Source organism: Eumetopias jubatus, unplaced genomic scaffold, assembly GCF_037043125.1.
Source record: "Eumetopias jubatus isolate StellerSeaLion01/CBP00866 unplaced genomic scaffold, mEumJub1_p1.0 scaffold_5, whole genome shotgun sequence".
NCBI lineage: Eukaryota > Metazoa > Chordata > Mammalia > Carnivora > Otariidae > Eumetopias > Eumetopias jubatus.
The window spans coordinates 142,269,359-142,293,625 of NW_028274811.1; the positions used below are offsets into that span (position 1 = coordinate 142,269,359).

At 46.8% G+C, this 24,267-nt stretch overlaps 1 protein-coding gene across 1 annotated transcript in view; it reads left to right on the forward strand.

The window, feature by feature from the left end:
* Window positions 1-24,267, forward strand: part of ANKH (ANKH inorganic pyrophosphate transport regulator) — a 130,200-nt gene that overhangs the window by 69,963 nt on the left and 35,970 nt on the right. The window contains exons 2-5 of the mRNA XM_028098067.2: window positions 5,549-5,765; window positions 12,604-12,722; window positions 15,693-15,776; window positions 22,516-22,686. Coding sequence (XP_027953868.1) covers window positions 5,549-5,765; window positions 12,604-12,722; window positions 15,693-15,776; window positions 22,516-22,686 — 591 coding nt within the window. The remainder of the gene's footprint in view (window positions 1-5,548; window positions 5,766-12,603; window positions 12,723-15,692; window positions 15,777-22,515; window positions 22,687-24,267) is intronic.

The window sequence follows — 24,267 nt, forward strand, 5'->3', positions numbered from 1 at the left end:
TCAAGACCGTAGCTGGTCCTCTTTCCCCGCCGTGGCTCCTGGCTGTCCTTCCTGGAACCCACAGTGCTCTGGCTGGAGATGCAGCAGTGTTCGGGAATGCCACGGCCAGAACGGTACCAGCGAGCTAATTCGTGCTGAACTGCAGCATAGTTACTGTATCACCCAGAGAGCTTGTCACCTCCTGAATGGGTTCAGATTCATTTCTAGAGTGCTACAGGGCTGACTCTTGGACCACTTTCTATCTACATCCTACCTAGATTATCTCGTTCAGTCTCGTGCCTTTAAGTACTACCCATATGCTGATGGCCTCCAAATGTATGTCCACCGCGCAGACGTCTCCCCTGGACTCCAGACTCACCAAGCTAACCATCTTACCTGATTTCTCCATTTGGAATTCTAAGGGGCATCTCAGACCCAATGGGGACAGCCAGACGGAGCGCTTGCTTTTTCTCCCCAAACCTTCCTCCCTCTCCCAGTCTCTTCAGCTCAGGAAGAGACTGCCTACTTTTCCAAACTCACTTAATGCCCCCACCCCCCACCGCTCTTCCTGGCCCCTTCTTGGCCTTACCAAGCCCTCCGGTAGCCCTCGGCCCTCCGCCAGCTCTTCATCCAACCAGCTCATTCTTGATCTTGGGGCCTCAGCTCCACTGTAACCTCAGTTGTCACATCCTTGGAGGGGTTTCCTCATCTAGTCCATCTGAATAAGCTCCTCCAAGGAGTCCCGGTTCGTTGGCATATTCCATTTCTTCAGTACCTATCACAGTAAGTGTTTATACTGCTTGTGAACATGGTACTTCATTCTTTCACACAGTTACCAGTATGTGATCCCCTCACGTTGCACGTCTAGGGACGTATCATGAACCAGACGAAGTTCTGTGTGCCCTAGAGCTTACATTCAAATGGAGAAGATAGGAAGACAAACAAAAAGTAAATAGTCAATATAATGTCAGGTAATGAACATGCTGTGAAAAGGAACAGGGAAGTAAGTTGAGACAGATGAAGCAAACAGCAGGTGATAGAAGGATCTGGAAGGTTGAATTACTGGAAAGAAAGCATCACAAATAATGGGCAATCGGTGTTTATTCAAATCAGTTTTGAAGAAATAAATTATTTCTTTAGGAAATTAATTTTGAACCATATCTCACAGCATAAATTCCGGGAGGATTAAAAGTTAAGTGTGCAAATGAAACCATCAACTAGAAGAAAATTACCTTACTTGTGGATGGGGTAGGAACAGCCAAGTTCAAAAAAGTATGGGAAGAAACTCCACGAGATGACTGATGGACCACATATAACTTATTATTTGGGGGATCAGAAGAAAATCAGGAAATCATAAAGTGGACAAATTGAGGGAAATACTTGCTATAAATGAGAGTAATAGAAAAGGCTAATGGTATTAATACAGCAGATGCCCTCAACCGTAAAGCTCTTCTTTCCTTGCCTTTTAATGTTTCTTGAAATTAGAATGTTTTTCATCCACAGTGTACATTTGCTGTGGTCATTAAAAACGTTAAATCAGTGGTATATCTGACAAGTAATAACATCTTAGAATCAAAATGCGATTTTTAAAATTGATAAAAATTAATATGGGCATGAAGTTCCTAGTAGAAAATACTTCATTCATTCAACAGATATTTGAGTGTAGGGGCGCCCGGGTGGCTCAGTCGGGTAAGCGTCTGCCTTCGGCTCAGGTCATGATCCCAGGGTCCTGGGATCGAGTCCCGCATCGGGCTCCCTGCTCGGGGATGGGGGGGGGTCTGCTTCTCCCTCTCCCTCTCCTACTCCCCCCGCTCGTGCTCTCTCTCTCTCTCTCTCTCTCTCTCTCTCTGTCTCTCTCTGACAAATAAATAAATGAAATCTTAAAACAACAACAACAACAACAAATATTTGAGTGTTTTTGATGTGGTGAAGTGGCCGGTATAAGAGTGGTAAACAAAATAGACACAAATCCTTGCTTTTTAAGTGCCTCCTCCAGGCCAGTCACTCCCTGGTTCCCTGTACTCTACTTGCGTCCGACCTAAGATCAGCCCGGTGATTTCAGCGAGAATGAGTGCCTTGGCCAACACCACTCAATAGTTAAGTGATAGAGGCACATCCATGTCAAGTCTGCGTGGCTCTAAACCCTGCGTGCTTCCTCAAATTACCATAATTGTTGAGCAAAGTGGAGTGTTCACGCTCAGTCTTGCTGACAGAGCCTCATTCTCTGCGCCCTCCTCCTCCCCCCCCCCCCCCCCCCGCCTCTCACTTGCCTCAGCCTTGCCTTTAGGACTCCCATCAAGGACCTGTTGGTGGAAATAGAAAGTGGGTGCCCCAGCCAAGGCAGACGTCTTTTTAGCCAAGAATAATGTTTTGTCAACAAGACATGTAAATAGTCTAATCCTGCATTATTAGGTGTCCTCCTGTATGCTTTTTCAACCTATGCTAAATAATATCGATCACTTAAATTTCAACAAATGTTCTGGCAATGAAAAACTAAACAATTTGCGGTCATAGATATTGGGGAAGGACAAGGAGGAAAAAGACCAAGCCATACGCCGATCTCAATGTCTGAGAGCAACATAATTAGAAGTTGTCCTAAGTTGGGGTCTCTGGAAGCAGAGCCTGTGTTGGGGAATTCTTATGCAGGTGATTTGATGCAGGGAGATGGGAGAGTTGGGTGGTGGGGAGAAGTTAAGCGAGGAGGTGGTCTCCACTGGAGACTAGCTCCCACCTGATCCCACGGGGAGCTCTGGAGTATGCATTGTACTCCCCGTCACTGAGGCGGGAAGCTGATCTTCTATACCCCTGTGTCAGCCAGCCATTGGCTGTGTGCATCCTGGGGGTCAGGTGTGGCTTAACCAACCCAAAGTGGCTGGGGACAATTTTTCCTGAGGAGGAGGCAGCTTGTGAGCCATTGTGGCCAACTCCCACCCAGTAAAGGGTCTGGGTGGGATGCCAACAGCATCCACTGCATAAGGTCCAAAAAAATTAATTTGGAAGATTATCCAGTGATAGGTTTTGACACATGACAGGACACTCTGACTAGATGTGCCTATTGAACCAGGATTTATGATCAAGGAGCTTCTTGGTTTTTATTTTGCTTTAGGGTGTTAAAGTATTAGATCAGATCAGATCAAAGAGATTAGATGTATTTGCTAGAAGGAAAATTTTTTCTAAAGAAGGCATCATGGCAGGCATGCTCCACAAAGGGTAATAAGAAGGTTCTTATGGGAATTTTTAAGTATTATTGGAAAAAAAGGAAAAGATGATTAGACATATAATTGGAAACAATTATCAAAAACTAGCTTATCTAACACCAACTTTCTCAGAAGAATGATACTAAATTCCTATAGCTATTAGATATTTTTCTTCTAGGTTCTTCTAAAACCATTTTACACATTGGTATTTTCCTATACTTTTTTTTTTTTTTTTTTTTTTGCTAACTGTGCTTTGGGTTCAATTATATAATGATGGATACGTTGTCGTTATTTATTTGTCAAAACCCCTAGGATGCAAACTATGGTCTTTGAGTGATAAAGATGCATCATTGTAGGCTCATTGACTGTAAAAATGTACCACTCTGGCATGGGATATTGATAGTGGGGAAAGTCGTCTGTGCTGGGGCAGAGGGAGTATAGCAACTTTGTACATTCTCCATTTTGCAGCTCTAAAAAATAAAGTCTATTATTTTGTGCTTTGGGGCCCTAACATGGGCTCCAGTGGGCCTTCCACAGACATCTCCCCCTTTCAAAATCAGTGTTACTACTGGGCTGACCTTTGTGGATCTCACTATGATTGCAGGACGCCCTTCAGCAATAACCATCAGGAAACTGAAAAAAGAAAGGTTTATGACTTACTAGACCCAGAAATTGCACAGCACACCTGGGTTACCCCAGTGAGATGGGGGTGGTGGGGGAGCACACACACACACATGGGCCTGGGATTCTGCTTTTATTGGAGTCAAGGGTGGGGACCCAGAGTTTCACAGGCTTACTCTTTATTGGTGAATTTAAGACATAAGAACAGGAATTTAAAGCTCTTGGGGAAGAGACAAGTGGCCCAAATGGCCAATTATGAAATCAACCAAGATCTCTAAAACAAAGGAGCCTTAGTGGTGAGGAAGGTAGCCTGGCTCTTTGTCTAGTCGTGTGGCTGGCCATGGGTTTATTCACAACAGTTTTCTTGAAAGTGGATGCCTCTTTGAAATAGTTGTCTGAGCAATCAAAACTTACTGTTCGTGCTTACACTACATCTGTTTCTAAAAGCCTATGCCTGCATAGAAAGCCGATTCTCCTTAATCAGTTTCCTGTTCCTAAAGAACAGGTGAGGTCCTAGCGACTTTGTTTTATTAATTCTCTCCACCTAGACATCCATTCCCACCATCTGTGGTGTAATTTGTCGAGCAAGTAGGAAAGTAAGTTTGGAAATGCCATCCTGACAAGGCCGCCTAGGTACCTCACAGGGTCCCTCGTGGAGGATGGTGAAAATGATCCGAATATTCTGGGGCACCTGCGTGGCTCAGTGGGTAAGCGTCTGACTCTTGATTTCAGCTCAGGTCATGATCTCCGGGTTGTGAGTTGGAGCACCACTTAAGATGCTCTCTCTCACCCTCTCCCTCTGGCTCTCCCCACTCCATCCCTAAAAAAAAGAGATCAGAATATTCTGTGATCACAACTTCTTGAGCAAACATCATCCAAAAACAGTGTTTTTGGTTTAAAGATTTTCTTTTCATACTTGTTTGCACAGAGCTCAGGAATACATTTCAAATTAAAATATAGTAAGAATTGGGTAAATAGCATTCGTCAATTATATAATATATTCCTTCGATACTTTTTTTTTAAAGATTTTATTTATTTGACAGAGAGCGACACAGCGAGAGAGGGAACACAAGCAGGGGGAGCGGGAGAGGGAGAAGCAGGCTTCCCGCCAATGGGGCTCGATCCCAGGACCCTGGGATCATGACCTGAGCCGAAGGCAGACGCTTAACGACTGAGCCACCCAGGCGCCCCTTCAATACTTTCTTCATAGCATAGAATCTACTCTATGCTATGAAGGGTACCTACATAACACATACATAGTATTTCAGGTTATGGGTGCACACACACACGCAATCACACGTGCACACACACACATGCACACATTCCCCCTTCCTTAAAGAAAAAGAAAAGCCATCACCCACTCCGTACAAAGTGTCTGACTCATTTCTAGAATGCCTGTTGCCCTTACATAAATTCAGCCCACAAATAAAATTTAACAGGTAAAGCTTTTAACCAAAACTTACTAGAATTATTTTCTGGTATTAGCATAAAATGCTTGTTGGGTCTTTCCTCTATTATTTTAACCCCAACGGGCAGATATCTCCCCTACAAGAAGATATTTCGAACCGAAGCTAATACGGATGAAAATGAAAACTAATAACCTTTATCAAATTATAGTGAGCTTTACCCTATAAGCTGCCTAGCGTTTCTATAGAAACCTGTCTGCTGAGTTTTTATTTTGGAAGTGTGAGTCCCTGGAGATGCGACGACATTTCTAATGCTGTTTGTGGGTTGTCTTTTTCCCCCCACAGGCCTTGAACCGGGGTATTGCTGCTGTCAAGGAGGATGCGGTGGAAATGCTAGCCAGCTATGGGCTGGCGTACTCCCTAATGAAGTTCTTCACGGGTCCCATGAGTGACTTTAAAAATGTGGGCCTGGTGTTTGTGAACAGCAAGCGAGACAGGACCAAAGCTGTCCTGTGCATGGTGGTGGCCGGCGCCATTGCTGCTATCTTCCATACCCTGATAGGTAAGGCTGCTGACCCTCGCGCAAGGCGCTCGCTTGGGTCGTTTCTTGTTCTTTTCCAGCCATCCGAATGCATTTATTGTAGTAAGTGATTTCTCCAGTAATTATTAAAACATTTATCATGAAAATTTCAAGGGATGAAAGGAATGGGGTTTGTGCTCCTCGCGCAAGAAAGGAAAATGTGTTTTCCCTGGGAAGTCCTAGCTTTCATTCTTTGACTCCCAAGCCCTGTGTCAGAGAGGAAGTGATTTCAGTAAGGTCAACCACATGGCCCAGGCTTCCTAGAGACACGCATTCTGACACACACTCAATCTTAAAAATAAAAACAGAATGGTGGTAATTTAGGATTGATGCTTATCAGCAGTGAGAACAAATGGTTGTTTTATGTGTTAAATAAATAAAACAGATGGTTTTATGTATTGAAATTAACCTATTTTAGGGGCTCACAAGGCTATTTTATTCAAAGACGAGACTAAATACTGTGGCATAACATTCTTTCCATGAAAAAATAAGAAAGCTATATCATACATACACTGACCCGCAGAGATTGGCACCAAGACCTTGGAAAAGGACTTGCTTTGGAGCCTCAGTCCTGCTTCTGCTGCCTTCTGGGTGGCGATAAAACTCTTAAGAGCCTGGGCTCCTTGGCTTTAAAACAGCTCAGCTTTCCGGGCATAAAAATTGAGTGGCACATCTATTGAGCCCAGTTGCATAAAACCCATGAATAACACCTCATAAATCCATCGTGTACCTTCAAAACAGCACCGGCTGCATGAGCTCCATGAATGTCAGTGGTGAATAAAGGAGTCAGAAAATTAACCCAAACCATTCAGGGTGTATCCAGATGGCAGCCAATGGTTACTCGCACGACCGTGAATCTAAAAGTAAATGGGGCGAGACACTTTTGGTTTTCCTCTTGAATGTAGCACAGACTTTTGTGCTGAGAACAGTGTGAAACCATAAGAAGATGCTACTCACGGGCCAGATTCTGAGCCAAAGTGTTGATATTGATCATTTAACTTGGGCCCAGAGCTTCAGGGCCTGGGGTTGAGAGGAGATGCTCTTCTTCCTTCAACTCAGGCCCTGAATACTAACTTGTGCATGTGCTTTGAAGAAACATCCTACAGCTGGATTTGATCTGGTATATGCCTTGGGGAAAATTCCAGACGTGAAACGAGTAGGTCTAGATAATTTGTGTCACAATGTGTAAATTAGTTCCCTTTTGCTACCAGTTTATTTAGATTTCTTAAATAAGCCCAACGTTCCCTATTTTAGTCATAGTTGCATAAGGCTTTGGGACTAATAGCTAATTACTAGGCGTCTGTAATCACGGAAAAGAAAAGCTGAGTGTCCTGTGTTATGGAAACCGGCGTAAGAAACGTGGTCATCAAGATAAAAAATCATCGTTTTTCAAGTTAAATCTAAAATTTTCCTTTTTAAAAGAGAATTATAAAATCTTACGTGTGAATCAGAACGGTTCTACGTCCCAGATCGATGTAGCAGTTGTTTTGAGTAGACTTGGAATTCTGTTGGACTGACAGACTTTGAAGTCTAGAAAATCCACCAACCCCAAAGTTCGTGTCTGCTCTGTGTGCACCAGAGCCTGGCTCTCGATATCGAAACTGCAGGAGCCTTGGGAGCATTTCCAGCTTTTGGTTCCTGGTCTTTGTTGGGCAGCCACCAATAAGTGTCTCATTTTAGCTAAACTGTGACCACTACTGTTGTTATGGGTGCATCTGTGAGACACCACTTTTTTAAATTGCAGGGCATGGGGTTTGCCACGACCAAACCTTAATTTAGGCCAGTGGTCAGGATGTAGGTGTTCTCCTACTTTCCCCTCTTAATTAATCCACGAAAGAGAGGAAAACTTGCTGACCGTGTATTTGGTTAATTTGAGTCCAAGTTAATTTCACCTGCACGAAGTTAGTAGCGCCTGACCACCTAATTCACACAGATGGAGAAACCACTGCTGCGACTGTTTTCTTTGTTTACACAGTTGATTCTCAGCAGTGACCTGTAAGGCCTCTTCCACGTCCCAAAGCAGCCTGGGCAGTCAGCACAGCTGGGGAGAACAAGTCCCGAAGCTCCTCCAGTAACTTCTAGAGTGGGTCCATTCGTCAGTCTTCCCGTGTCGGCTAACTTTTCCATTATTCACGGATTATAGACCCATCCTGAAAAGGGTAAAGGGGTAAAACTTGACATCATTGAAACCACCGAGGGTGCTGGACACGGACAGTCTCAGCATAGTCTCAAAATGTATTGTAACCACGTAACCAACCCCCCTCCATACTCAGTGACTGTGCTCAGCTGAGAGTCAAGAGGCGGCTCTTGGTGGGCTCACTGGGGGGCCGTCAGCCAACAGTGGGCTCGTCCAGATGTCCCTGCTGGGACAGCTGGGCTCTCTTCCACCAGCCTGAGCTTGTGTGGACAGCTACGGCAATACCCCGAGTGAGAAGATAGAGGCCCACCAGGCCTTTTGAGGCCAAGAATTGAAGTGGCCACCGTCTCTGCTGCTGTGCACGACTGGCCAAGACAAATCCCAGGCCAGCCCAGGTTCAAGGGGGTGGGAAACAGACTCCAGCTTTTCACCAGAGGAACTATGAAATCATATCGCAGAGTAGGGATAAAAGGAGGACAGAAGAATCGGGGACCTCTTGCAATCACTCTACCCCAATCACTCCTTTGGGGGACGATGGATTCATGCCTTTTGTTCAATCAGTATATATTGAACACCTACTATGTGGCAAACGGTGGGCTAGATCCCGGGAATTCAGGTATGAATAAGGCACATTCTCTAGAGAGAAGCAAGATATCATGCAGTAAATTATTACAAATCCCACTCCACTGAGACTCAACACCAGTGAGGTCAAATTTACGTTCTTGTGTTAAAAATCTCACATTCGCTGTACTTACTTTATGCATGGGTTTATGATATATCTCCAGGGCCTGGGCAGCATTGTACTTCCCACACCCGTATCTTCCAGATAAATGTTGCAACAATGCAGCCTCTAGAGGGGTGTCCTATGTCGGTGTCCCAGCCGCCATGCCGGTAACCAGCCACTTCAGGTCAGCTGGCACGGGCCTGACGCATATGAGCCGTTCGACCATATGTGTGGAAGTGACTTAAATATCAGCCATACAAGCACACACACTTGGAAATGATTCATTAGAAACACAGGGGTCAGGTTACCTGCCTCTGTGAGAAGCCCAGTAAACAGAGAAGCATAATCCGTGGGACTTGTGAGACTTTTAAGTCTGGGAACTTGGGAATTTGAACGAGAAGAAGGGTTCTCAAATCGCCTCTTGGAAATGCGCATATTATCCTGTTACTAGAGTGGGAGGAGGGCTTTCTCCTCACTTCCCAGGGGAAAATAGGTATATAGACTTGTCTTGATTAATATTAATATTTTGTGGCTATTTTGCAACAAGCGCCGGTCACTACTGGATGAACAAGCCTGAGAACCACTGATTCTGGAAAGAGTCCGTCACCCTGATGGGCCCAGGGCAGAAGAGCTAGGGATTTGAATGGCCCTTCTGGTTTCTTCCTGTTTGGGTGGGGTCAAAAGCTGTCTACCTATAAAAAGTTCAAGCCTGTGTCCTCCCTGCTGTGGCCACGTCATGAAATCTGTTTACGTCTTGTTCAGAAGCCTTGTTTAATTTTTCTTTTTAATGTTCTGCTCTTCGGAAGGAATATAAGCTGTCTCAGAACAATCGAGGTAGGGCAGTTTATAGAAACTGATGGTCCATAAATGTTAGGGCAGCCGGCCTGGTAATTATGGACTCTATGCAAAGCACTTTCAACCAATTACCCCCAGCCAACAGCTCCAGCCAGAAACAGCTCAAGGGCACAGGAGGGGAGGAGGGAGGGATTGGGTAAAAAACAGCTGCAGGCCCATCAGTCCCAAAGTCTCCTGGAACCTGGAGGGTGGAAGAGCCGAGGACCAGCTGCAGGCTGAAAAAAGCAAGGGTGTGGGAGGGGCAGAGTCAGAAAACCTGGCCCCCTGAGCTCACCACCCAGCCCTCCTTCAGCGCATCTTCCGCCCATCTTCATTATCCTGCAGAGAGGCACTATTTTTGATGTTTTCATTGATACATTCTAATCAGTAGGTACATTGAGGTCTATCTCCAGAAGGTAGAGAAACTGATTTATATTGATCTCTAGCCACCCCCACCCACCCTGGACCACACAAGCGAACTGCATGCCCTGCTCTCAACCGCTCCAACTCATGGGTCCCAGAGCCTCCCGGGAAAAGACTTCTCTCTCCCGTTCTCAGAAGCCACCTGTGTGGCTTTGCTGGGGTTGTCCTAACAATGTATCCCAGCCTGGGAGGCTAAGACCCCAGAAATGTATGGTCTCCCAGTTCTGGAGGCTGGAGGATCAAGCGGTCATTAGGGTTGCTTTCCTCCCAGGACTCTCCCCGAGCTTCTGTGGTTTGCTGGCAACCTAGAGCCTTCCTGGGTGTGCGGACGCATCACCTCCATCTCTGCCTTCACGTCCACGAGGCATTCTCCTTGTGTGTGTCCACCTGTGTGTCCAAACTTCCCCTTTTTAGAAGGACCCCAGTTATATTGGATTGGGAGCCCACGCTGCTCCAGTGTGACCTCACCTTACCTAATTATATCTGCAATGACCCTGTCGCTGAATAAGGGCACATTCTGCAGTCCGTGGGGGCAGGACTCAACATGTGAATTCTGTGGGGACACGGCTCATCCTGTCTCACGGCCCCTCTAGGTCTCGGCCTTCCCCACTTTCCCGTCAAGCGCAGTCCGTGGCGTTGTCTGTGGGCTCTAACCTTTACCCTGGAATCTCAGCCCATGAGCTATTCCTAGCCACCCGGCTCTCACTCCTGGCATTGCGTTGCTCGTCTCAGCCAGCTCGGCTGCCTTTACCCGCCCCCAGCCTCTGTCCGTCGGGGGCCGAGGGCAGTCTTTGGGCTGGGGCTGGGTTGCCTCCTGGCAGGTTCCGGCACAGTGACCGGTCCCCGACTGAATGAAATGAATGTACACATAATCAGCAGCAACAATAACAAAACCTCCAGGTTTCAGCACCCCAAGTAAACCATTTATGCTCTTAAGGAACACCTTCATCCAGGCCTTGCGTTTCCATCTGTCTGAGGTCTGAGTGCACTTCTGTCCTGGTGGGGAGGGCAGGCTGCAGGGCTCCCCCCCCGAGCCTTCCAGGGGCAGGTCAAGCCTTCTCTAATCTGCTTGTCTCATCTAATCCGTGTGCCTTCGGATCCAAACGTGGACATCACAGCTGCCGCCTCCCCTCCCTCCTGGATTTCTCTTCTTGCTGCCTCAGTGGCTCTGCTGGCCCCACCATGCTCCACCCCTGACATGTTTGCTCTCCTGGCAGCTCACTTTTTGGTTTTCCCCCCGGCCCCCCCTTGGAGAGCCTCGACCTCTCCTCCTGCATTTGCCTCCCCCATCCCACCTGTTCTCAGGATGTCTTACCCATTCCAGCCCCCTGCCCCTTGAAACCACTTTACTTCCCCATCTAGGATTCCCATTTGTGCATCTAAATATCTGTGATATCATCCCGAAGACCTGACTTAATTCAAAATTCCTATGATGCAAGACTAATCCGGAAAAAGAGTGGAGGCTCATTTCTTTACTATCACTTTCTTCTTATCAGTTCATATGGTTCCAAGTCATCCCCCAAACTTTGAAGTGGAGGGAGGGGTCTTATTATTCACATAAAATGAGACTCTTACTGCGTCCTGTCTCCTTTCTGATTTCAAAGCAGCTTCTGTAGTTGTCCACTGCATTAATATTCATATTTATAGAAAAATGAAAAGAACAGGAACAGTGCTATTAAAGCACCATGTAAAACACTATGAAAAACACAAAGATTATTATTTTCTGATCTAGTCTACACATCTATCAATGAGGTAAAAATACCTGAATCGTTTACTTCATCTTTGCTCACAGTACCTGTTGGAATGCCCAGCTAATACACTAGAAAGACCTTTCTTTTTCTTCCTTTATATCTATTCGGCAGCTACAAATTCATTCAGCCTATATCAGTTCAATGCCCACGTGCTTCTCCCAAAAGACGAAACAAAAAGAATAGCAAGCCATGAAAAGCTAGCTTTAACATATTTTATTGAAAGGGCATATTAGCAGGTGCGCCTGGATGGCGCAGTCGGTAAAGCATCCAGTTCTTGGTTTTAGCTCAGGTCATAATCTCAGGGCTGTGAGACTAAGCACCGCGTTGGGCTCCACACTCAGCAGGGAGTCTGCTTGAGATTCTCTTCCTCTTTCTCTGCCCCTCCCCCCCCCAAAAAGAAAAGGCATATTAACATCTGGGAATTTTCTTAGTAAATAAGTAACACTCCGTATAAACATTCAGCTTCCAAACGATCCATCAAGCACCCTTTCATGATATCAAACTAATGGACGCATCCTAAATGCATAATAGTAGGAGACTGAGTAAGTTTATGCTGAGTAAACCTATAAAAAGGAATTCATTGCAACCATTAAAGTGTGGAAGCAAATCATGGAAAGATGTTCATGGTTTACAAAAGAATACATATACGATATGATCCCATTTTTGTGTTAAAACACACACGCGTACCCCATGCACGTGCCCACCACACACCCATAAATGAACTGGGCAGTTAGAACCCAGAGCATTAACTGTGACCCCCTCTGGGTAGAGGAGTGAGGTTGGAGATGATTTATTTTTCTATATGCTCATCTACGTTTTCTCATTTTTCTACACCAAAAAAAAAAAAAAACAAATATTACATTTAACGCTGTTTTTGCACCTTTGAGATGAAAAGCCTAAAAGATAACTTTTTCTAAATATTACCGTGTATGTTTCTTTGGCCCTTTGCAGCTTATAGTGACTTAGGCTACTACATTATCAATAAACTGCACCATGTGGATGAGTCTGTGGGGAACAAAACGAGAAGGGCCTTCCTGTATCTTGCTGCCTTCCCTTTTATGGATGCAATGGTGAGTAACTGTGGGCACTTTAAAAAAATTATGGTGTACATAACATAAAATTTACCATTTTAGCCATTTTTATGGATACAGTTCAATGCATGAAGTACCTTCACATGGCTGTGAATCTTCAGAACCCTTGTCTTGTGAAACTGACTCTGTCCCCATGAGACACTAGCTTCCCATGCTCCAGTCCCCCCCACCCCTGGACCATTGCTCTACTGTCTGTCTCTGTGAATTTGACCAATCAGGGATCTCCTGTGAGCGGAATGAGACAGCAGTTGTCCTTTTGTGGCTGGCTCATCTAACTTCGCGTAATGCCTTAAAGGTTCCTCTATCTTGTAACAAATGCCAAGAATGTCCTTTTTAAGGCTGCACGATATTCCCTTGTCTGTAGAGACCCCATTTGGTTCATCCATTCATCCATCAATGGACACCCGGGTGACTTCCACCTTTTGGCTATTTTGATAATGGGTTATGAACACGGGTATAAAATACCTCCTTGAACTTCCTGTTTTAATCCTTTTGGGTAGATAGCCAGAGGTAAAATTGCCGGATTATGTAGTAAATCTGTATTTAATTTTTGAGGGACCCTCATACTGACCTCCATGGCAGCTGTTTATACCCCCACCAGCACTGCAGAATGGTTCCAGCTGACCACTGACCCGTAACCAGCCCATCTTGTCCATTTATTTGTTGAGAATCGTCTGTACTTGCCACAAAGTTCTGGCAAGAGGCAAGAGAGCCTATTTGAAAATTTCATTTAAATATAAAGTTCTTTTCTGATATATTCAGGATCAAGCGATCAGGCCAGCTTTCTGATAAACTTACCATTTGTGTGGCTTAAGCACCCAAAGCTTTTTAGAATAAGAATCTCTTGAAAATATGGATAGGATTTCATTACTTTAATAACCAGCTTTACTACATGACTAAGGGTGGCTCACTTCCATAGATTAAATTCTTTGTCATGATGCTGAAGAGTTCTCAGAGAATGCTTTTTTTCTATTCCTCTGTGTTTTCGAGAGTTATAAAAGAGACTTAGCAAAAAAAAAAAAAAAAAATTCCAGTAATGTCCAATGCTGGAAAATGAACCCCTTCTTTGGGCTCCATTTTAGATTACTTTTGGGAGGAGACTGAAAAATATGTTCATTTGTACAGTTTTTCGCCACCCCTCCCCTCAAGTTTTATGTACTGTAGATGTGTGAGGTAAGTGGGCGTCCACACGGAGGTGAGACTCCAGCCCCACATCCTTGGAGGAATGAACCAAGGTCAACAACGTGTGGTCCATCTTCTCCAGTGTTATCAGGAGTGTTAAAACTGCCTGTCATTAGCTTGTGGACGTGGCCCCATGGACTCTCTGACCGCTTCCCACCAGTCTGCACAATGACCTTAAACTCACAGTTTTCACGCAAAGACTCTGATTCTCAATTGATGTGACATCAGTGTCAGTGGGAGAATTTGGCCACTGGAGCACTGGTACCTGGATTTTCTTGTTCTTACTTACCATCAAATAAGAAATTACTCTGTATTTACTCTGGTAGTTGACATATACTCCAAAAAAAGAAAGAAGGCAAAGGGGCTGGATTTCCTAGAACTGGATTCCCCACGGCCCCCCATGCCGGCCTAAGGGGGCACAATAGTGCTTGGAATCGGAAAACTGAGTGAAGTGACCTTTATCACATCCCAAAAGTGTAGAAGCCCAGCTTCCTAGACAGAGTCCTGATATTGCTCTGAGGCCTGCCCCCCATCTATATGGGGGCTCTGTGAACACACAGAAGAATCACCATTATACGGTTAAGTCAGGGACTCAGGACTAAAAGTGAATCCCAGACTCTGGTGTCCCCTATGTTCATTTCCCTTCAGCTGTATTTATCTGTCGTGAAAGAGTTTCTAAAACTCAGAGGAACACGAGAACATTGGTGATTAACACCCTTTGCTTTCTTGTTTCATTTACCAACTGCCCCCAAAGACCCAGCAATAAGAGACTATTCATAAAGAACAAAATAACGAACACTTATAAAAAGCCAGGTAATCTCCCCGGGTACACACCCCTCCACACCTACACCTTCAGTGCAGCCCTAATATATTGGTGAGAGAGATAATAATTGAAAACCACAAAGCTTATCATCCCGATGGCTTTGGTCAACAAAGGGAGCACACAAGCCGCTATTTGCAAATGTTATCGACAGTTTGCGTTTCTTTCCACGTCTGGCACCTCGAGACCTGTGAGCTGAGGGAGGAAGTGGATGTAGCAGCTGCTATATATGAAGTCCTGACACAGACCTTGGAATAAACCATTTTTGTCTGATGGTGTGTAGCTCACACGAAATGTTATTGCTGTGTTGGTCCACGGTGGCCTTTCCGGGTTAGAAGGATGACCCTCACACAGATCCTGTCTTGAACTTCAGACCTCCAAACTCCCCGACCCCCAGGCTTTTCATCGTCTGCTCCCCTTCGAGGACCTTCCTCTTCATTTCCCTCAGAGGCAAAGTGTCAGATCAGATCCTGCCCCAACTTGAAGAGAAGGAAAGAGTAGAGCCCTCATCATTTGATGAGAACCTATAATGACTATAATAACTCAGAACCAAACTGGAGCCCTCATTATAATACCTTCGTAGAAGGGGAATGTTTCTGCCTTGTCATTCCGGCTGCCCCAGAGAGAGAGAGATGGTGTTTCCTCTGTTCTTGGTATCCACCTAGCTTTCCTGCCAGGAAAACTAGCGAGCACCCTGGGCTCCATCATCATCCGTACTAAATAAATACTGTGCGGTCACTGATCCCACTTAAAAATCTAATGAGGACCTAGTCATCAGGCCAAGTTACAGTCATTTGACCAACGGAAAGTTTGTCCTGTGCTCCGAAGGTTCTGAAGGGGGAAGGAAGGTAGAGAGTCTATTTCCGGAATGCCCAGTAAATCATAACAACCATAAGTCATCCAATCCTAATGGCGTCTCTCATGCCAAATTCTCTTCTTTCCGGCAGGCATGGACCCATGCTGGCATTCTCCTAAAACACAAATACAGTTTCCTGGTGGGATGTGCATCCATCTCCGATGTCATAGCTCAGGTAAGTATGGTCTGTGTACCCGTCGGAGCTCCTCGGAGCCCATGCCTGCTTCATTGACATGCATTCCCTCTGCGGGGCCTTCCTGCGTTACTCAAACCAAAGGTGGACATCCGTGAAGGTGTGTTGAACAAGTGAGACAATGAGACCTCTTGCAGTAGAAGTATGTCTAATCCTGCAGGAAGGAGGGTGGTAGGAATTGAAATTCAGCATCAGAGGTTCAGGCCTTTAGGCTGACCGTTGGGTCCCAGCACGTGCGTGTTTGGTGGTCAGAGGGTCGCAGTGTGCTTGGCTGGGTGCACACTTGGCCCTCTGTGTGGCCTCACAATACATGGTCTGTCCCTCGGCTCTAGAGGGAGCGCAGAGGAATTCTTCTTCCATGTTGTTTCTCGTGTAGATGCCACACGGGGCTGCCATTCACACGTCATTAGCCCACATTGAACAAGAGCCAGGAAGTTGGACACGGTCTGAGAAGAAGGCCTACATTGCCCTTTCTATGGAGTCCAGCTCTGGCACCAGCCCTGGTTTTCCACGTTCCCTCCTTTCTTCTGCCACCCAGGATACTGCATGAAAAATTTCAGCAGAAAATTGAATTCCTATAATCTATAAATTACAATCAGAGGTTTGAGAGAACCATTTCTTCACAGAGGAGGAGGGATGGACTGATTTTTAATCTCCTTTTCCAATTCTCAGTTCCATTCTGTGAGCGTTTCCGTGCATTTCTGCCTCGTTTCCCCCATCAGAAAAGCTAGTTCTGTTAGCCACCTTTTTGAAATAATCTACTGCCAAACTGTTAGTACCTCCCTAAAGACCAACAATTACATTTCTAAATTAATTGCATTTACTCCATGGATCACTATTAAAAGTAATTTAAATTAATTCCTGCTAACACCATGTGTGTGTGTGTGTGTGTGTGTGTGTTTGCACGTGCATGCACGCCTGAGCATGCCTGAACACTAGTTCACGTCATCCCTTGATGTATCTTTGTCAATTTTATTTGTGAGTTATTAGAGAATTTTGTCCCGATCTTACTTTTATTCATCCTCTGAGAGATGAACTAAACTGCCTTGTTCACTCTAGTCGGTTCATTTGAAATTAAGGAAACACCTCTCGTTTGCAACATTGGCATCAGCAACTCAGTGAGTATTTATAGATGTGTGTTTTCTTAAGGGCAAATAAAACAAACAAACAAACAAACAAACAAAACTTAACTTGGCCTAAGATAAATATAGTGAGCATCTAAGAGTAGAAGAGAAAACCATATCCCCGAAAAATGCTTTGCCAGTATGGCTACGGCCATTTCCTTCTCAGTTGTAAGCCTAGTCCTGGCCGACACCTGCTGGGAGGACTCACAAGGGCAGAGTAATCATATCAGGTTGGTAGAAGAGATGGGAGCTGGATTCAGATGCCATCTGGCCTCGGGCTATGCCTGGTGAAGTAGTTACTTTAAACCGTGTAGTTTGAAAGTTTGGAGGAATAAATGCAATTTTTGTTCCTAAATTTTTTATTGCCCCTGCCCCACCCCCAGCTTTATTCCTCTGTTTCTTGAAAGCATTTGTTAATTACCAAATTTATGAGTAGATAGGTCTCAGGCAAAGTCCTTTGAAAATACCACCTTGGCATAGATAGATAGCAAGTCGCCAATGGTAAAATGAAAATAGTTTATAATACCTTGCATTTCAGTGGCAACTCCTGTGTTTTAAGATTTTTACTAAGCTGGGATGCCTGGGTGGCTCAGTCGGTTGAGGGTCTGACTTGGTTTCTGTGCAGGTCGTGGCCTCAGGGTCATGGGATCGAGCCCCACCTTGGGCTCTGCTCAGGGTGGAGTCTGCTTGTCCCTCTCCCTCCTCCTCTGCCCTTCCTCCAGCTCTCGCGTGCTCTCTCTCTCTGTCTCAAATAAATAAATATATCAAATCCTTTAAAAAAAAATGTTTTACTAAGCTAATTGATCTCTCACCATAGTACAAGAAAGTTCTCTTGGTTTGGTTCATCCATGCAATGATGCTTTTCTGGGCCCACCATTCCTGTCAATAGTGCTATGTTCTAAGGGCGCCTGGGTGACTCTGTCCATTAAGTGTCTGCCTTCGGCTCAGGTCATGATCCCAGGGTCCTGGGATCGAGTCCCGTATCAAGCTCCCTGCTCAGCAAGGAGCCTGCTTCTCCCTCTCCCTCTGCTGCCTCCCCTTCTTGTGCTCACTCTCTCACTCTGTCAAATAAAATTTAAAAAAAAAAAGCACTACGTTCTAATATATTGCCAAAGAATTTATGAAAAATATTGCTGTTTCTGTTGTGATTCACAATCACCTGGTCAATATTTGCTCAATATCAACATGAGTATTCTCAGGACATTGTTGGACCTTACTGGGACCTCCTGTCCAAGCCCTTGCCTCCTGAACTCAGCCGAGGGTGCCGGGGTGGGAGGCCACCATCCCAGGTCAGCAATGTTGCTGTACTACCGTCAGTCCCTGTCTCTTCATCTCAGCCTTCTGCCAAGATCCCACTCCTGAACCCCCTACGATGCACCTTTCACCGCCTGTACCCAGGTAGTGGGTGCTCCTGCAGCAAGTCACACGGTGGCACACGTCGATGGAACTATGTATCTCTGCTCATCACTCTCCACTGCTGAGACTCCAGTAGCTACGGCAGACTGGCCCTCCCCTCCTCGCCCTTCCCAGTAGACCAGTTCCCTTCCTGCTTCCGTGAGAAAGTTGAAGCAACCGAATTCTCCCACTTCTGGCCACCAGACCTACAAGCCAGCCTTCAAACCCTCCGTCATCTGCGTTTCTCCCCATTCTGGGAGACAGGGTGCCCTTTCACTGTGGTCCAGAACCGCTTCTTCCACATGTGCCTTGGATCCTGTGCTTTCTCCAGAACCAGATTCAGCCGGCTCTCCCTCATCCGTTCTCTCTCCCCTGGGTCATTTCTCTTGACGTGTAAACGTGCTCACCTGTCTGCCGTTTTAACACAATGACCAACAAGAACTTTTCTCTGGCTCCCGTGAGCCTCTCGAGCTACAATTCTCTCCGTTACTTCACAGCCAGACTTTTTGGAAGGGGGGATTTTCGCTCAGTGTCTCCATTTCTTTTTTACTTCTATTCTTCTACCGCCTTCAAGTCTGCTGCCCCCCCCCCAATCAGCTCACCCAGATAGTTCTTGCTAATGACCTTTGTGTCACTTAATCCACTGGACGGTTCCCAGCAACTCATTGGCCATCTCTTCACTGTATTCGCTGCTCCCTCCTGCACGAACCACTCCCTCCCTCTGGTACTCAGCACCGCAGTCCTGGTCTGTCTCCTCCTTCTGAAGGCACACCTCCTCTCTGGAGGTGAAAATGTGGACGTCCCCAAGATCCTTCTCTCTCCTCACTGTATTCTGTTGGAGGAGAATCTAATTCACGCCCTAGGTCTATACCATCTCTCACAGGACCAATGATTCCCAAATATCCATAGCCAGGCCCTCTCCTCTGAGCCCCAGACAACATACCTAGATGCCTCTGTGACGGCTCCACTCAGATCCTTCAACGCCACCGTAAGCTCGAATTCACACCTTCTCTATCAAGCATTTCGGTTTTGAGCAAATCAGTGGCACTGTCATCGGGTCAGAAGCTTGGGGACCATCCTAGGAGCATCCTCTTCATCACCAGGCCTTTTGGATTTTAATCCTAGATGTGTCTTTCATCTGCCCTCTTCCCATCTCTCCACCGTCACCCGGGTCCGAAGGATCACCCGTCCCACCTGGACTGCTAGAGAGGTCTCCTGACTTGCCTCTGCTCTGGCGCTCCTTCCTTCCTTCCTTCCTTCCTTCCTTCCTTCCTTCCTTCCTTCCTTCCTTCCCACTGCAGACACAGTGATCTCTTCTCTTGGAAATTCTGGCCCCACTGCTCAGAAGCTGCTTTTAAAAATGGCTTCCCGGGGTTCTTGAGATAAACAGTCAAAATGATGGCAGACAACGTGCTGAAGACCCCTGGGCTCTGCTTCCTCCCCAGCCTGGCGCTCTTCTCTCGTCCCCTCACTCCCTGCATCCCAGTCACGGGCACTCCATTCGGGGCCCTGGTGTGGCAGAGGCCCCTTCCACGGGGCTCTTTGCTTCGGCCCCTCTGCTCAGGAGGAGATGCTCTGCCTCAGGTCCTCCTACCTGCCACAGACTCTTGCCACTCCTGTCTACCTCCTGCAGAGGCTGCAGGTCTCAGCTCAGATGGCACACAAGGGGAGGCCCTCCCCCACAGCAGCCGGGCATCCCGGCAAAGCCACGCTTCCTTCACCCCGTCGGTGGATGCTCGCCAGTGTCATGGTTCTGATTCCTGGCCCTGCTCTTCCGCTGGACTGTCAGCTCCCGGGACGATCTCTTTATCACTGGACTCTTGGGCACGGAGTACAGGGCCAGCACCAAGCAGGCTCTCCCTGGGAAAATCCTCACTAAGAGAGTAGGTTCCTGCTCAGAAAATAACCTGATGTTTTTGGTGGTGATATCAGATTCAACATCATAATTCTGGATTGAAATGCAGAAGGCCCTGTGTTGTCTTAAACTGGTGAACAGTACAACCCACAGTGAAGATGTAAGCTCTGTGATGGGTGCTGGGCCCATGGCATCGAGCTGGTAAATGTGAGGGAGGCTGTGTGAGAGCCACTGGCCCAGGGCATCCCCCTCCCTCGGGCCCACATAGCCCGCCCCGATGCCCAGGCCGTTTTCTTGTCATCACCGCACTTCTGTTTTTGCCCATGCCCCCCTTTCCCTTCTTGTCCACATCCTCCTCTGTGGTCCTGCCCAGCAGGCCTCCATCTCCAGTGGCCATCCTGATGGCCCCGGGAGCCTTCCTGGACTTGGCAGCAGAAGGGGCTCGGTCCTTGTATTCCTATCTCATACAACGAGTTTTCAGTCTCTACACACAGTCATCTTAGCGTACACTGTGGGTTTCTGTCTGCCCAACGGTCAGCTTGCTGCACCCGTTCGAGCGGGAGTTTGCTCCTTAGATGCATCGGAAGCATTAGAGACGTCCCCGCGCGTCGGGGCCCCGTCACAGAACTCCCAGTCCTCTGTTCCTAACACAGTGTTAGCGAGGCTTCCCCAGCTGGTGTCTGCATTTTCAGTGGACACGTTATACTTGTTCCACTTGGAAGGAACAGGCACAGAGCCGGTTACGGGCATCTTGACTTCCATCCGTGGGCTCCGCTGCGTCCTTGGGGAGTGGGAGCAGGAGTCTGAGCACCACGCCAGCTTGTGTCGGCTCACATTGCCGGTGCTGTGGCAGCCTGGTTGTGTTCACGCGGCCAAGCTGTGCCGGAGGCTCCCGGTCCGAATCGGCCTCGTGTACTGGTTTTGAGAATGACAGCCGGCACACACGATGCAGCCCATGCTGCAAACAAACCACCTCCAGCATCTGATACTTTTACTGTGCTCAGAAGTTTCTCTGTATTACCCTGTCGTTCTGTGTTCCCTCCAGTAACTGAATGCACTCATCCAGTTCCTCATGCTCAGTCTCCAGCTTCCTTTTTAACTTTTTGTCATCGCTGATTTCTTGGTACTGCAGTGATGGGGATAAGCCTCCTTGGGTCAGGGTCACTCAGTGGTGGTCTATTTTGCATGCCTGTTGTTCCGTGGATATTTGGCCACTAAAGTTATGGTAGTTCACGGGCGCCTGGCCGGCTCAGACAGTAGAGCATGGGACTCTTTAATCTTGGGGTTGTAAGTTCAAGCCCCAGGTTAGGTGTGGAGATTGCTTAAAAATGAAATTAAAAAAAAAAAAATAAAGTCAGCGTAGCTCAGGAAGAGTGTCCCCCTCCCCATTAGTTAATTTTCACACCATGTATGCTCAGTGGTCTTCTGAATGTGGGAATCCCTGGACGGCTCTGGACATCGGCTGGGCTGCTTCTCTGATCTTTGTAGACAGGAAAGTTAAATACATTGTTAAAGTTGTTTTAGAGATTATATAGTCAGTAGAGATCAATACTTTATTATTATTTTAATCCTTCCTGACTCTCTTTTTTTACCTCCACCACTTTTGTTAGTATTTTAAATTTTAATTTAGTTTTTTTTCTAATAATTAACATTGGTGCTTTTTGCAGCATTTTTAGTGGACTCCATCTTACCAATGTTAATGTCTATTTTTCTGTATACATCACTGATCACCACTACTTTTTCCTTGTGGACTTAGGTCCTCCAATGTGGATTACGTGTGCATGTTAGAATCCAGGCTCAAGAAGGCAAACCTCTACCACATCTTTTGGGGGTCTAGGGGACCAAAGTGTCTAGATATTTTTTACCAATCACCTTATCCAGATGTACAGTTGCCTTAAAAGAATCTTAGAGGGGCGCCTGGGTGGCTCAGTCAGTTAAGCGTCTGCCTTCGGCTCAGGTCATGAGCTCAGGGTCCTGGGATCGAGCCCCGCATCGGGCTCCCTGCTCGGCGGGAAGCCTGCTTCTCCCCCTCCCCCTGCTGCTCCCCCTGCTTCTGCTCTGGCTCTCCCTCAAATAAATAAACAAAATCTTTTTTTAAAAAAATAAAAGAATCTTAGAGGTGAATGTAGCAAAGTGATTGTGTACTCTTCCCCTGAAGCCCAGATATCTGACCCTGAATTCTGTGAGGGCAGCATGGAGCCCCAGCCCCGGTTTCTGTTCTCCTCGTCGGCGTCGCGGTTTTCACTCGGAGGTCTGTCTCATCCGGAGGGCGCGAGAGGTCGGCAAGCGCGCCCGTTGTCTGGTTCCGGCCTCCCTGCCAACTCATTCTTGTCTTCCCACCTTCCAGGTCGTGTTTGTCGCCATCTTACTGCACAGTCACCTGGAATGCAGAGAGCCCCTGCTCATCCCCATTCTGTCCCTGTACATGGGCGCCCTCGTGCGCTGCACCACCCTGTGCCTGGGCTACTACAAGAACATCCACGACATCATCCCCGACAGGAGCGGACCGGAGCTGGGGGTACGGCCTTCGAACGCGCCCACGGCCTGTCTGTGCATCCGGGGGCAGTGGGGTTCTACCCCAGCCCTCCGTGAAATGGGAAACCTGAATAATAAGCCCATGCCCTAAGATGTCCAGTGCTAGGGCGTGTCCAGAGGCAGAGACCAGGTGGAGGGTTGATGGCCTCGGGAGACGGAAGAGGTCTCAGAGGTCACCGTGCAGCCTCCTTATTTGCCTATCAGGAGACTGAGGCACGGTGGGTCAGGTCGGGCTGAAGAGTAGATACGGCATTTTTGGTTCTTCATACCCTCTATTGTGAAAAGCAAGTCATTCTATATATTAATCAACAAGTATTTGGGGCTCATGGTACCTTGAAACTCACATTCGGGTTATTCTTAAATTCACAGCAGGGCCCGAGGCTTTGTTTATACTTTCTGTGCTGGCCAAACGCAGTCGCTCATTCGGGCACCTTCTGTGGAGTGAGCAGAGCATGTAGGCACCAGGGGCAGGACAGAAGAGCTTAAAATCTGGTCTCTGCCCTCAGGCAGCTGTATTACACCTCACCCAGTAGATGAGAGCAACACAGAAGCAACACTTAGACGTGGACCCCAGACAGCGCGCAGATCTGCCATGGGAATACAAGAGCCTCGAAGCTCGGAGAGGTCTGAGATGCTCCCCCCGCCTCCTAGAAGGCGGCGGAGCTTGGCCTGCGCCTCCAAAGTGGAGTCAGATACTAGCAGGGTATAATCCTCCCCGAACAGCCCAAATACTTATTCATCATAAGTGCAAACACTATCTGACTTATGTATATGCTAATCTACCCTACCCTTCGGTACCAGACATCCCTGGGCTTGGTTTCCATCGAGCTGTGAGGCCCATACACGCGATTCCGCATAGCCCCGAATACGTCCCCAGACTCCACCCTCTGATCCCGCCCTTGACCACAGGTTACTCTTGGCATGTCAGAACAGTAATTGTATTGACCACTTACCTCCCTCCGAGGGCAGGCCATCAGTAAAATCTGATCTAGTTGCTTCCACATCACTAGGACAACCACATCAAATTGGTCTTGATGGTGACAATCCATCTCTGAACATTGAGCCGCCAACCAGGGGAAATAAAAGTGGCTGGCATGGTTCCACGATGTAACTCTTAACCTCTGAAGAATCAAAACCAAAGTTAAATCATAAAAGCCAGGCTTGAAAGATTGCACACCTCTCTGCTTTGTAGAATTCTTAATAAACCACATTTTCTTGACCGTGCTTTTATTTTTATGCTTCTGAACATTCACGTGACTTCTGTCAAAGCTTTGAGAATAAGAACCTTGGTAGTAGATTTATACCCAAATAATTAGGCACTTTTGTGACCTGACTGGTTACAAAAATAAATTATAATTTTTTTCTTTTTTCTTTTTTTTTTTTACTTCTGAGAGTTAACCTCTTACTGACATGGCTTCTAGCCAGTCAGTTTGGTGATTTAAACAAAAACCAATTTCCAGCCTGTTTCCCAGGCCATGGAATTGGGTTCTGCCTGGCTTAGAGCTGCCCTGCTTGGAAAACAGTGATTTGGATCCATCAAACTTAAATGTGTGTTTTGATTTCA